At 45.6% G+C, this 14638-nt stretch overlaps 1 protein-coding gene across 3 annotated transcripts in view; it reads left to right on the plus strand.

The window, feature by feature from the left end:
- Window positions 1–14638, plus strand: part of GRAMD2B (GRAM domain containing 2B) — a 104469-nt gene that overhangs the window by 76608 nt on the left and 13223 nt on the right. For 2 of the 3 annotated variants that reach the window (XM_047778526.1, XM_047778528.1), the window contains exons 3-6: window positions 4080–4191; window positions 7064–7130; window positions 8519–8622; window positions 13276–13371. In XM_047778526.1, coding sequence (XP_047634482.1) covers window positions 4080–4191; window positions 7064–7130; window positions 8519–8622; window positions 13276–13371 — 379 coding nt within the window. Of the gene's footprint in view, window positions 1–904; window positions 948–4079; window positions 4192–7063; window positions 7131–8518; window positions 8623–13275; window positions 13372–14638 lie in introns of all 3 variants that reach the window. The other variant, XM_047778527.1, reaches the window with a different exon arrangement.

The following is a 14638-nucleotide window of genomic DNA, read 5'->3' on the forward strand; positions in this document are numbered from 1 at the left end:
ACTTTGCTACGTGATAAAGCCGGGGTTACCCCGTCTCTTGGAGCATGTGCTCCGCCCGTGGGTGTGCACACCTGCTCTCTCCCTTTCCTGGCAGCCACAGAAAAGAGCAGAGGGGAAGCCTGCCTGGGATCCCCGGACCGGCTGTGCACATCTCCCCAGGGCTGCCCGTTTCCTGGTGCTGGAGGCCAGGCTCAGTTGGGTTGTGTGGCTGTGAGGGGACAGGCAGTTTTGAGATGGGGAGCTGTGGACCCCATCACTCTCAGGGGCACCCATCGGGTACTTTCTTTCACATGGAAGATGTAGGAACTTAAAGTTGCTTTTTTGCCCTTAAAAGAAAATGATTAAGAAGTTTCTGAGTGGCTCAGGTGGGTTAAGGATCCAGCGTTGTCAATGCAGCAGCTTGGGTTGCTGCTGTGGTGTGTTCAATCCCTGGTGAGGCCAAAGGGGGGAAAAAAGAGTGGTTAAATCAAAGATTAATTACGAGTAACTGGGGTTGTTTATCTACACCTGGTTGAGGAGTGGTTACTCTCCTCTTATTAGAACTGTCAGAACTGCTGCCTTCTATGTCTTTTAGCCTCTGCTAAAGGATTGTTTTTTATTTTTATTTTTTGTCTTTCTAGGGCTGCACCCGCAGCATGTGGAGGTTCCCAGGCCAGGATTCGAATCGGAGCTGTTGCCGCTGGTCTACACCACAGCCACAGCAACGCAGGATCCAAGCCAGTTTTGCAACCTATACCACAGCTCATGGCAATGCCAGATACTTAACCCACGGAGCGAGGCCAGGGATCAAACCTGTGTCCTCATGGATGCTAGTAGGGTTCGCTAACCACTGAGCCATGACGGGAACTCCTACTAAAGGATTATTAAATAACATCTGCTTTTCCCTTCCTCCTTGGCTACCCAGCCCGTATCTTCTCTGCAAATCTATACCTCTCTCAGGACCAAGCGTAAGTCTTCCCTCTGCCCCAGGTTTTTCTTTTCTGATGATCACTCCCAATTCTCTCTCCATCTTTTCTGCATGTCTATCTTGATGCATCTCACTTTTTTTGTATTTTTAGAGCCACACCCATGGCATCTGGAAGTTCCCTGTCTAGGGGTCGAATTGTAGCTGCAGCTGCCGGCCTACACCACAGCCACAGCAATGCAGGATCTGAGCTGCTCCTGCAACCTACACCGCGACTCAGGGCAGCACCAGATGGTTAACCCACTGAGCGAGGCCAGGGATCGAACACACGTCCTCGTGGGTAATAGTCGGGATCGTTACTGCTGAGCCACAAGGGGAACGCCACGTCTCACTTGTAACCATTCTTTCCATGGCTGTTTGCTGTCAGAGCATCCTGCCACACTCACCCACCGAAGGCACCTGTTGTTTCTTGTCTTTGACTTCTTTGATCAGCTACCGTAGGCACTCTGCACCACACGTGTTACCTCCACCTCTCCCAGGCTTCAGATGAAGAATCATACACTCTTCATCAGGGCATGCTGGTTAAACTTCATGATGTGTGATCCATATGTTGCCAAGAGCCCTGTGTTTGGTTTAAGACTGTTCTCGCTGTCTGGAAATTCGGAATTTTTGAATAAACATGTTGCACTGGGCTTCGGGTCCTGCTCATAATCCCCTATGGGACAGTGAGACTAAGACAGCTGAAAAGACACAAAGAAAGAATGTATGTAAGTAAGCACCCCTCCCACCCCCACCTGAGAGGCCAGCGCTGTGCAAGCAAGTCCTTCTACTGGGGCACGGCCCAGGGCACAGCTGCCCTTTTGTCACATTTGCTTCCAGTCCATGGTTCTTCGAAAGGTCTTAGCATTGCCTTGACAGCACCATTCACGTTTTTTCCTTTGAATCAGGAGAGGTGAAATGTCAAAGCAGTGGACAGTATAAGTAATGGGTAATTTGACATTTGTCAAAACAATTTTATTTGCAAGGAGAGTACAAATATTTGCTCATAATTTTGTTTAAAAAAAAAAAGCGGCTCCTAGAATGCTAAAGGAATTTTTCTGTGAGCTAGTTCAGTGGCCAGTAGCTGAGTCCGGATCTCTGTGTCTTAAATTAATGATGGTTTCGGCATCTTGGACTCAAACCGCTGCGGCTGGCAGAGGCCTAAAATAGCATAGAGTCCATCTTTTCACAGCTGCAAAAACCAGAGCCTGAAATCTCTCTAACTTCATTTCTCTCTCTGTCACACCCATGTGCCACCCAGATTGCTTAAGAGTCTTCTTAATCACTTTGAACCAAACAGTTGTGTTTATGGCCAAACCCACATCTTATGGAAACTCCCCGGCCAGGGACTGGATCTAAGCTGCAGCTGCAGCCTAAGCCCGATCCTTTAATCCACTGCTCTGGACCAGGGATGAAACCCAAGCTGCTACAATTGGAGTCTTAACCCACTGTGCCACAGTGGGAACTCCAAACCAAACATCGTTTTTAACTGAGCCTTGTTCTAAAGAATCCTGTTGTGGAACCATGGATTTCATGTGCCAACCACTCCCCCCCAATAAAGAGAAAAAAAATCTACATAATTGCATCGTAAAACTTGTTCGTGTATATCCCTCCAAAAATCACGCATGCCTTCCGCTTTGAAATGGCTGCGTTTCACTGTAGGGTTGAAGATGTGTGCAAATTCTACTCAGATGAAGAGTCAACACTAAAATCATTTTAGTGCTATATAGCACAGGGAAGTATATATCCCTGTAATGGAACATGATGGAAGATAATGTGAGAAAAAGAATGTATATACATATATGACTGGGTCACTTTGCTATACAGCAGAAATTGACAGTACATTATAAAGCAATCATAAAAAAATTTTAATAAAATCACTTTAGAAGGAAATCTGGGAGTTCCATCATGGCGAAGCAGAAATGAATCCAACTAGGAACCATGGGGTTTAGGGTTCGATCCCTGGCCTTGCTCAGTGGGTTCAGGATCCAGCAATGCTGTGAGCTGTGGTGTAGGTTGCGGACATGGCTCAGATCCTGTGTTGCTGTGGCTGTGGTGTAGGCTGGCGGCTACAGCTCTGATTAGACCCCTAGCCTGGGAACCTCCGTATGCCATGGGTGTGGCCCTAAAAAGACAAAAGACAAAAAAAAAAAAAAGGAAGGAAATCTGGGAGTTCTGACCTCTGCCCTCATGAGAACAAAGGAAGGACTTCCAAATGTGTTCTTTTTGATCCTGATTTCACGACTCTTTTCCTCACACCTGATTCCTGCCCATCGTGTTAGGCCCAGTGTATTAAACCCACATTGTCCTACTGGTCTCTTCTCTTACCTCCTGTTGGACTTACTGTCTGTATCCCTCCTCCTAACGTCCATATGTGTTGTTTTGGTGCCACAGCAGGTCCTGCCTTTTTTAAAAGATGCTTGATGCTGGTATAGACTCCTGAAGAATAAAAACTGTCTTGTGTGCCCCAAGGCATTTAATGCACCGCCCCACTCAATTAACATGTGCCAAGTATTAATAGAATTCTGAAACAAAAATATTCTTGGATTGAGCTATAGCTACTATGTGTATAAGTAGCCTCTAGTACTCTTCTTTATATTGCTCAAATACTTTTTTTTTTTTCCTGTCTTTTTAGGGCCATACTCGAGGCATATGGAGGTCCCCAGGCCAGGGGTTGAATCAGAGCTATAGCTACCGGCCTACATCCGAGCCTTGTCTGCGACCCACACCACAGCTCATGGCACCTCGGAATCCTTAACCCACTGAGTGGTGCCAGGGATTGAACCTGCATCCTCGGGGATACTAGTCAGGTTCATTAACCACTGAGCCACAACGGGAACTCAAAATACTTCTGAGTCAAGACAACTATTTTCACAGCTCACCTGATACTTCTCCCTTCCATAAGGTCTGGTTTCTGAAGCTTGGAATCACAGCCTGCTTGCAGTCACCCCGCCTCCCTCATCACATGCTGGGTCACTGCCCTTAGAGTACTGAAGGGTTGTGGATGTCTTGAAGACAAAAATGAATGTCAGGTTTTTTCATGAGCTAGTATAATAATCCAGATGTACTACCATAAAATTAAGGAGTGGTGTAAAAAAAATAAATCTTAGCGACTCCCTGGATTTTCTTTCCTCAGGTCCAAATCCAGCTTTGACGGTGCCTCTTTAGCAAGCGAGAAGAACGACTGTAAGACAGAAAGCAAGAATGACGCGAAGATTGAAAGGAAAAAGTCCTCCTCATCCAGCCAGGTGATCCAGGAATGAGACGTGTATTGTCTCAGGGCCATGGAAGCGCTAAAGCCGATGGAAGGAACCCGACGGTCAGGACAAATATAGACAGAGATTTCAGACAGTCATGAAGAAAGGACAGGCTGTACTTCCTTCCAGAAATCTTTTCGTCAGTCTTACATTGCATAACTGACCTTTCAACACGCAGTGGGTGGTAGGAGTCCCCCACTGTGACCGCTAACTCTTACAAGTGCCCAGAGCACAGGGACCAAGCCAGGTCATGTGCTCGTCTAATAGCCAAGACCAGGAGAGGCATAACATCCTTGCATTATGATTAGAGTCGGATAAGGCACCATGTGAATAGAAAGCCTCCCAACTGCACGTGGAGGAGGAAAGCCTGGGAACAGGGTTGTGATTGTCCTCCAGAAGCAATGTGGGGTCTCTTCTACCACACACGAAGATAGGTAACAAAGCCCAGTTCTGTGTCACAGAAGGTGGCACACTCACTGGGGCCAACAGTTTGGGGTTTTTTAACCTTTCACCCCTAAATACTTGAATATGTGTCTCCTAAGAAGTAGAATGAGAAACTCTTGGCTCACCCTAGAAATTTAACATTACATGCAAAAATATTACCAATATAAAATCCATTTTCAATTTCCACAATTGGCCCAGTAGTGAATGTCCTTTATAAAGTTTTTTTTGTTGTTCCCCCCCCCCCGAATCCAGTCAAGAGCCATGTGTTGGGTTTGTCATGTTGCCTTTCATTAAATCAGTCCTTCCTTTTTTGTAGATTTTTGTTAATTTCACATTTTTGAAGACTCCACGGCCCAGGATTTTTTTTTTTTTTTTTTTGTCTTTTTGCCATTTCTTGGGCTGCTCCTGCAGCATATGGAGGTTCCCAGGCTAGGGGTCCAATCAGAGCCATAGCTGCCAGTCTACGCCACAGCCACGGCAACGCGGGATCCAAGCCACACCTGCGACCTACACCACAGCTCACGGCAATGCCGGATCCTTAACCCACTGAGCAAGGCCAGGGATGGAACCCGCAACCTCATGGTCCCTAGTCGAATTTGTTAACCACTGAGCCACGACAGGGACTCCAGGATATTTTTAAATAAAGTGTCCAACCAGTGCTCACCATAGCCTAATGACGAAAAGAAAATCTCACAAAAGCACTGCTAGGACACCTTGCTTTAATTAAGGAAACTTTCTGAATGCAAAGTGTATTCCTGGGACGCAGCACAAGCTAACCTCCCTTAGGAGATGTGTTCGCCTATAAACAGTTAACTTGAGGAATTCCTGTCGTGGCGCAGTGGTGAACGAAGCAACTAGGAACCATGAGGTTGTGGGTTCGGTCCCTGGCCTTGCTCAGTGGGTTAAGGATCCGGCGTTGCCGTGAGCTGTGGTGTAGGTTGCAGACGCGGCTCGGATCCCACATTGCTGCAGCTCTGGCATAGGCCGGTGGCTACAGCTCCCATTAGACCCCTAGCCTGGGAACCTCCATATGCTGTGGGAGCAGCCCTAGAAAAAGCAAAAAGAAAAGACACACCCACAAAAAAACAAACAGTTAACTTGAGGGAACTGTCTGTCATCTTCATGACCTGTCTGAAGCTCTTTATGGCAGTGCTAGGGCCATTTCTGCCATTGGACCTGCTCCTAGTTTGGATAATCAAGCATCAGGGGCCTCTGTGTCTCTGTTCAGCTCATTAGACCCTGCCTGATAGGATGCTTTGGAAGAAGATGGTCCTGTGGACAGAGGACCCAGCTCTACGTCTTGGTAGCTTTGTGGGGCCAGTGCAGTCACTCAGCATCCCTGAGGCACAGGGTCCTGACCCTATGGAATGGGGACGTCAGTTCCCAGGTTATTGTGGGGCTGGGAGTGGTGTTTGTGACATCACTTAACAGCCTGTAAATTTCTGTCCATACACTGTTGTCACAGCCGCAGAAACAGGTGCCTTGGTTTTAGACTCTTGGGCCTTCTACTGCCCTGGAGAGCTGAGAGTTTTGTGTGAACGCCTGCTTATCATCTGGCCCTGGCCCTGGCCCTGGCTGAGGAAATGCCTTCACAGCAGTGATAGTGATAGTGACAAACCAGGCAGCCGGGCCATGCGATGTATGACCCCATGTAATGCGCTGATGGCATCCGTATTTGGCCCTCTGGCACAGGAGAGAAAACTTGGGCCCAGAGAGGTTAAGTAACTAGGCCAGGGTCACATACTACAGAAGAGGCATAGCCAAGACTTAACCTCAGGCTTATCTGATACAGAGCTTTCAACCACTGCTCTCTTCTGGGTCCTTAGTGTCCAGGGATCTATAGCCTGGTGAGATTTCTTAGAATCTTATCTCCTTTCTTACTCGGGACATCCTTGTCCAGCCAGCAAGTCACTGATCTTGTTGGGAAATGAAACCTCTGTGCCCTGCTGGCCACTATTTTCCACTGAAGGGCTGTGTTGGAGACTCTAAGATCAGGGAGGTGGGAGTTCCTATCGTGGCTCACTGGAAACAAGTCCGACTAGTATCCATGAGGATGCATGTTGGATCCCTGGCCTCGTTCAGTGGATTAAGGATCCCAAGTTGTTGTGAGCTGTGGCCCAGGTCGCAGACATGGCTCAGATCCCGAGTTACTGTGGCTGTGGTGTAGGCCAGCAGCTGTAGCTCCGATTCCAGCTCTAGCCTGGGAACTGCCATATGTTGCACCTGCGGCTCTAAAAAAAAAGGCAGAAAAATAAAAATTGTTTTAAAAATAAAAATATAAGCTCAGGGAGAAGGGATTTCTAAGGATATTATATCCAGGGAGGGGAGATTTGGTATGTCATTTAAATTGAAGTTAAAATTTGTGACGTTTCATGAGAATAGCAAGAGCAGCGACCCCTGTGTTTTTTCCTCCTTACAGGACAAAGCCAACATGCATTTCCACAAGCTGTTTCTGGATGTCCCCACGGAGGAACCCCTGAAGCAAAGTAAGTGCTGACCTGGTGGATTTTGACAAGATGTTTATTGGTTCGGGAGAGAAAGAGTCTGGGGAGGGAGTCACCAGGGGGAACAGGTGAAAGTCCTGGTGCAACAGTAATGCTGACTACACTCAGCTTTCACCGAGCACCTGGAAAGATAAGGGAGCAGAATGGGAAACTGACTGTCTCCACACAATGTTACCATCCAAGAGGATTCCAGAAGGTCCTCGCCTTCCATATTTATTCACTGCTGAAATGCATTGGGATTGGATTGTGCTGAGTTGTAGGATAGCAAGACTGGGGCAGGAGGGAGTTCCCGTTGTGGTGTAGCGGAAGTGAATCTGACTAGTATCCATGAGGATGTAGGTTCAATCCTTGGCCTGGCTCAGTGGGTTAAGGATCCCTAGTTACCATGAGCTGTGTGTGTAGGTCGCAGATGCAGCTCAGATCTGGCGTGGCTGTGGCTGTGGCATAGGCCAGCAGCTGCAGCTCCAATTCAAACCCTGGCCTGGGAACTTCCATATGCTGCAGGTGCAGCCCTAAAAAGCAAAAAAAAAAAAAAACAACCCACCGATGCAAGAGGCTGTGCCATCCTAGGTGGACAGATACACTGACCCCTGTGCCATGCAGAGCCCAGGGGTTACACCCAAACACCTGGCCCAGCAGGCCAGTTCAGTACCTGTCCCACTCCACTGAGTGCACGGGGCATGAGGTTCCTTCCTGCCTCTCTTGGTACACAAATCCCAAGGCACCTTGCTGGATGTCTGCCTGATCTCCAGGGAAGCTGTGGGTCATGTGCTCTGTTTCCAGAGAGTCATTAGTGACCATCCCTGGGGAGGAGGGGCAGCGGTGCTAACATGAGCACAAGGGAGACACACCTTCCTAAATAGAGGAGATGTCTGAACCATCATTCTTGAACCGTCACCTGCAGTGATAGACTTGCCTTTCCATTTTGATGCTTATACCAAAGTCTGTAAGCCTTTGAATTAAAAAACACTCTCAGGGAGTTCCCCTCGTGGCACAGAGGAAATGAATCTGTCATCCATGAGGACGCAGGTTCGATCCCTGGCCTTGCTCATTGGGTTAAGGATCCGATGTTGCTGTGAGCTGTGGCTGTGGTGCAGACCAGCAGCTACAGCTCTGATTTGATCCCTAGCCTGGAGACCTCCATATGTGGTGGGTATGGCCCTGAAGAAAAAAAAAGAAAAAGACAAAAATAAGTAAATACATAAAAAAGACTCAGAACCATAGTTTTATTCTGGAAAATGAGGAGAGAGATCTTTAGAGCATGTGAGTATATTATCTCTGCTCATCCCTGAGTTACCAACATATATCACAATTTTCATTTTAAATGGAAATTCTAAATATGTGGCACCTACTTGTGTATATTTTCCCAGGTTTTACCTGTGCCCTGCAAAAAGAGATATTATACCAGGGGAAGCTCTTTGTATCAGACAACTGGATTTGTTTTCATTCCAAGGTCTTTGGAAAAGACACTAAGGTGGGTATAATTTTTTTAAAAGCAAGCTAACCCTGAATTTTCTTAATTATTATGAATGGCAATTGTTGTTACTTTATTTTATTTTATTTTGCTCATGGGCAACTCGGGATCCTTAACCCACTGAGCGAGGCCAGGGATCAACGCTGCATCCTCATGGATGCTAGTCAGATGCGTTTCTGCTGAACCTCAAGGGGGACTCCTGAATAGTAATTGTTTTAAATAACAGCAGTGTTTATAGATAGTGTCATTATTATACCTTTTTACCAACTTTCCTTTGCTGTAGTTCCAAATGCCACAGGTTCTAAATGCCTGTAAGCAACCCTCACTTCCCTTTTTCTCTAAACACCCCTCTCTCCTTCATTTCCTTGTATACGTATCTTTCTCTCACCTTCCTACCGTAAATCCTTTTTACCTGGATGTCCCTGGCAAACTCTCAAAGTTCTTTATATGGAAAGTGCCCCATGATTTGTTTCAAAGGCACTAAACAATGCCCATTAAACCCAGAACAATTTTTAAAGATGAGCAAATTTTACATTAAACCCCAAACAGTTTTTAAAGATGAGCGAATTTTACACCATATTCAGAGCTGTCTAGACAACATGCTGAGAAATCAGCTACTTGTTAGAGCTCACTTTGTCACCAGCACCAAATGAGCAGGCATTGGAGCATCTCAGGCCTAGTCGGGGAGGGTCCCATACCCACAGTCCCCAGTGGACAGTGATTAGCAGCTTTTCAGTCTCACTACACACAGATTGGGGAGAGCAGAGGCCCATGACACCTGAGCCTTTAAGAAGAATGACGTGAAGGAATTGGCAGTTTTCCCAGGGCCCCACCTTCTAAAATAAGGACCTTGGGACTTCGGCCTGAGAAGGGAGAAGCTGATTCCATCCCAATGACATTCTTCCCCTTTGAACCGCCATGTCACATCATAGGGTTCACGCAGGCCACCCGAACCAGGAGTCAGAGAAACCCCAGGGCTCTGCGTGACCTCAGTGAGTTTGTAATCATTCTGACTCATGATTATGAACAAGCAGCTTTAAGTTTATGAAGCAGCTGCTGAAAAATTCCTTTTGTTTTGACTGGTAGATATGCTTTATTTAAATATTCTCCCTAAAGCCTCTGGCAATCTTATAAACAGACTACTTAGCAAATACAATGGAAGTTCTTTATTTTGTTGGTGCTGAGTCAATGGAAGTTCTTTATTTTGTTGGTGTAGTATCAAGCATGTGATTTTTATTACAGGGTGATATTTAGGTAGACATATTTTAGATTCACAGCGTTATTAGCATCAGTATAATGCAATTCTGAGTAGTATTGCACCATATTTCTAGGTTTCTGCAGTATAAGCACTTATTCGTAGAGTGGGATGGGGTGGTGGTTTAAGATTAGTCTCCAGTTCAGTGGGATAAAGATAATTCTCAGGAATAAGAGTGAGCCAACACCTCTGACCCAACCTGCAGGGGGTTGAAACCATTAGTGAAGAAGGAACTAGGCTTTGTGAGGGAATGGGGGCTTCACAAAGCCAGCACATGCAATTTCAAGCTAATGTGATTCCAGCCATGGTGTCAGAATCTTCCCTCTCCCTAAGACAGACCTGACCAAAAAAAAAAGCTAAAAGGAGTGACCTGATTTTTTCAAGACAGGGACACACTGGGATGGCTTTTGCATGTGCTGTATCTAATCTCAGAGACCAGAGGGGTGGGAAGCTAAGAACTGGGATAGTGACACATTCCTTGCACATTCATCCCCGTGGAGGATGGTGTCCAGGAGATTTGGGTTTCAGCTCTGTGGCAGAAGGCGCTCACTCCCTGCAGAACTCGGTCCATCATGATCCAGTATGAACTAAAAGCCACCAAACAACCTGCTCTAGGAAGAGGAATTTCTAAGCACCCTACCCTGAAACATATTAATAAAACGTCATCTGAATTTAATCAGGACCTTGTCGTCCGCCTGTGTGTATTTTCAGATGCCAGTGAAATTAAAGCCGTGTATCACATTCCATCTCGTCTCAAACTGCGAGGTGATTCATGCTCTATTTCTCAAATGTTATCTAGTTGTCATCTTATACTCAGGAAGTAGTTGATTGAAAACTCCTTAAGGGTGTTCCATGCCTTAGATTATGCAAAAAAATCCAAAATTTACAGCCCCTTGTCACTGTGTGCTTGTGTTGCTGCTCCAAAACAAAATTAGACTCATTTTTATATCATCATCTATCTTGGAAGATCTTAAATTCTTTTTTCCAAAGTAATGCCATTTTATAACTTCTGACTTATACTTATCACCCCAACTTCAAAAGTTTTGTGTGTAGTGTTCTTTGGCAAAACAGCCTTTTTTTTTTTTTTTTAATGTCTAATTTAGATTAGCCCCTCATTCTTCCATGGTCTTTCATCTGGAACTTGGAAGGGGAGTAGAACAATTCCATTTCATAAACCTGAATATGAATGCAAATATTCAAAATTAAAATTTGAGAAGATTTGGAGTTCCTGTTGTGGCTCAATGAAAACGAATCTGACTAGCATCCATGAGGACTCAGATTCGATCCCTGGCCACACTCGGGGGTTAAGGATCCAGAGTTGTCGTGGGCTTCAGTGTAGGTCATAGATGCGGCTTGGATCCTATGTTGCTATGGCTGTGGCAGAGACTGGCAGCTGCAGCTCTGATTTGACCCCTAGCCTGGGAACCTCCATATGCCATGACTGTGGCCTTAAAAACACAAATCAATCAATCAAACAATCAATTTAAAAAAAATAAAATTTAAGAATATTAAAAGCTCAGTTTTGGACCTTCAAGCTGCAGTACCTACATAAAGCACTCCTCTCCCCCACTGAGCTTGCTGATCTCTTTCACAATATGTGAAGCTTTTTTACAGAATAGATGTTCAAGCGAGTGTGTGTACCTATGGAAAGATTCTGGTCCTTTTCTTGTTACGGGGGGTCGAATTTTACTGTGAGACAAAACCTGGTTGAAGGAATGCAGCATTAAAATAGCAGGAACATCTACTGTTCTCTGTGGCATCTGGTACAATGTGGTACCTTCTTTTGTTTTTTTAATTAAAAACAATTTTTTTTTCTTTTCTTTTTTTAGGGCTGTACCCACAGCATATGGAAGTTCCCAGGCTAGGGTCGAATTAGAGCTATAGCTGCTGGCCTGTGCCACAGCCATAGTAACTTGGGATCCAAGCCAGGTCTGCGACCTACACCACAGCTCACAGCAATGCCAGAGCCTTACCCCACGAGTGAGGCCAGGGACTGAACTCACATCCTTATGGATACCAGTTGGGTTCATAACCCACTGAACCACAGTTGGAACTCTATTTTTTTTGGTGGGGGCGGGGGCGTGCCTGAGGCACATGGAAGCTCCCAGGCCAGGGATCAAATCCACGCCGTAGCACCTACCCAAGCTGCTTCCGGGACATCACCAGGTCCTTAACCCACTGCACCACAAGGGAACTCCGATGAGACATTCTTTGTGGCCTCCAGTACATTGTAGCAAAATGAACCCTTATTTTGGGAGTTCTCATTGTGGCACAGCAGAAATGAACCTGACTAGTATCCATGAAGATGCGATCCCTGGCCTCGCTCAGTGGGTTAATGATCTGGCATTGCCGTTAGCTGTGGTGTAGGTCACAGATGCAGCTTGGATCCCAAGTTGCTGTGGCTGTGGTGTAGGCGGGCATTTGCAGCTCTGATTCGACCCCTAGCCTGGGAAATTCCATATGCTGCAAGTGAGGCCCTAAAAAAAAAAAGAAAGAAAAAAAGCCTGAACCTTTATTTTGGATCAGATTGGCTCAGATTTTGTCTTTGTAACCTTGTGTTTATAACCTTGAGCAAGTCATATACCTCTAAGGAAATATCCTTCTCTCTTAGAATATCTACTTTATGGGACTGTCATAATTGAAAGACACTGCCATCTGCTAAACAGGTAGAGATAATTGTAGCTGCTATAATTGTCATTGGTGTTCGTCTTTATTGTTTGAACCAGAAAAGAACTTAGAGTTCTTTTATTTCACCCATCCTCTTTTTATGAAACAAATGAGGAAATGAATGACATTTTGATTGAGCATTAGCCATTTTCAATCTATTACCTCATTTAATCCACAAAAAAATCCCAGGACGAAGGTAAGACTGTCTCTATGTTAAAAGTCAGGAAACTGAGGTCCAAAAAGGACAGCTTCCAAGGCTGAGTAGGTCACGTAGGTAGTAACAGAACTGAGAATTCAGGTCGCAGACTTCCCGTCCAATAATGAGTCGGCTACACCAGTGCTTTTCAGCCTTTTCCCCAAGGCCAGAGGAGAGCGAGGCGTGTGGAGATGGGCTCCTAGTGGATGCCATAAGCCTGTACCTTCTTTAGTGCCTTCAGCTGACCTTTCAAATGATGGCACATTTTGTGTTCTATTCCCATGTCTAAAGATAAAGGTTTCCCACTAAGCCCTTCGGTAAACCTGAGGGTCCAGATTTATCCTCCAGCTTTGTAAAGACCCCCTTAGGATCTCTGTGACACAGCCTTGCCTCTCTTTAAGAATCCCTTTTTTCCATGGAGGGTGGAGAGCTTGCTGCTGGTTTTGATTTATTTTTATTTTTTCCGTTAACGTAAAGATTTGAAGTGCTGCTCTGCGAAGCCCGATCCCGTATTAACTCCGCGATTCTGTTTCAGATCTCGATTCCAGCTTTCTCGGTAACCCTGATAAAGAAAACCAAAACTGCCCTTCTGGTGCCAAATGCCCTGATTATAGCGACGGTCACAGACAGGGTGAGTACGCAGCAGGCCTGGCACCCAGCTTTATCCTACTCTGGGTCTCATTGCCTTTGGGGCTTCTTGCCAAGGACCAAGACCTTGAACCATAAATACCATCACCTCCGATGCTGAATCAGGAGACTCATTTTTAGGAGACTCATTTTTGAAATCACAGCCTTGAGACATTTGTGTAGTGTTGCTTCCCCTGACAAGGTGATTTATTCTAATGTGATTGCTGCCAATTGTGAATTTCCTGCTGACTTCATTATACTTGTTTGACCAAGGTCAAAAAAATAAAATTCTTTCCCTAACATCCATCAGGTCAGGTCAGGCTAAATGGACCTATTTCACGTCTTTAGCATTATTTATACCACCACCACCACTATCTTGTTCATGGGGTGGGCTTGGGGAGGGGGGCGGGGAGGGTGATACTGGGGAGTCCCTGGGGCAGGGCCAGCCAGCCTCTGCATAACCTTCATCAGTGCGGCTCCAGAGCCAAGCCGGAGACATGAAACTTGAGCTTGCTATTCAAGTGCAGCTTCAGGACCAGTTCCCAGGCCCTCTTTGTTTTCAGGTTGCCTTAACTACTCCTCTGCGGTACAGAAGTTCATTGACTATTGGGCTGCCCCAGGCGTGTGCAACCTGAAATATTTGCACGGGGAGTGGTGTTTCACCTTGGCAGGGGGGAGGGAGTGGACCAGTTTGGTTACTCATTTTTCCCTTGAAATTATTTTTTAATATTTTCCCTACTGTTTCTAGGAAAACAGAAAAGCTGCATTTCATTTCTAACCACACTGAATAATTTAAGGAGGGAAGGAGAGGGAGAGATAATAGAGGCTATTCTGACGAGCTAGGACAGACATTAATATCTACACTGAGTTTGGGGTTTTTTTGTTTTGTTTTGTTTTGGTTTTTTTAATAACTCACGACTAACAAGCATTAGGTACTTGTTGCCAGGTGTACCCAAAAGGCTTTCCTTATTTATACACATTTATGCCACACTACCACACTAAGAGAAAGGTAAGGAAACAAACCAGGAGGGACTAAATAAGCCATTTGCCCACTATCACCCACTTGGTTCGTATCAGAGCCAAAATTTGCAACTCGTTCTATGCCAGAACCCATAACGTTACCTACTTTGGAATAAGGTCTTTGCTTGGAAAAGTCCATCAGGTTCTCTCATGGGAAGTGAGAGGGTAATTACAAACTTTAGAAAGGGGGTGTGAAAAGATTCTGTGGCTCCAATAGGTGGAACAGCATGAGCATTTTTATTTTCTCAATA

Source organism: Phacochoerus africanus, chromosome 4 (genome assembly GCF_016906955.1).
Source record: "Phacochoerus africanus isolate WHEZ1 chromosome 4, ROS_Pafr_v1, whole genome shotgun sequence".
Classification (NCBI taxonomy): Eukaryota; Metazoa; Chordata; class Mammalia; order Artiodactyla; family Suidae; genus Phacochoerus; species Phacochoerus africanus.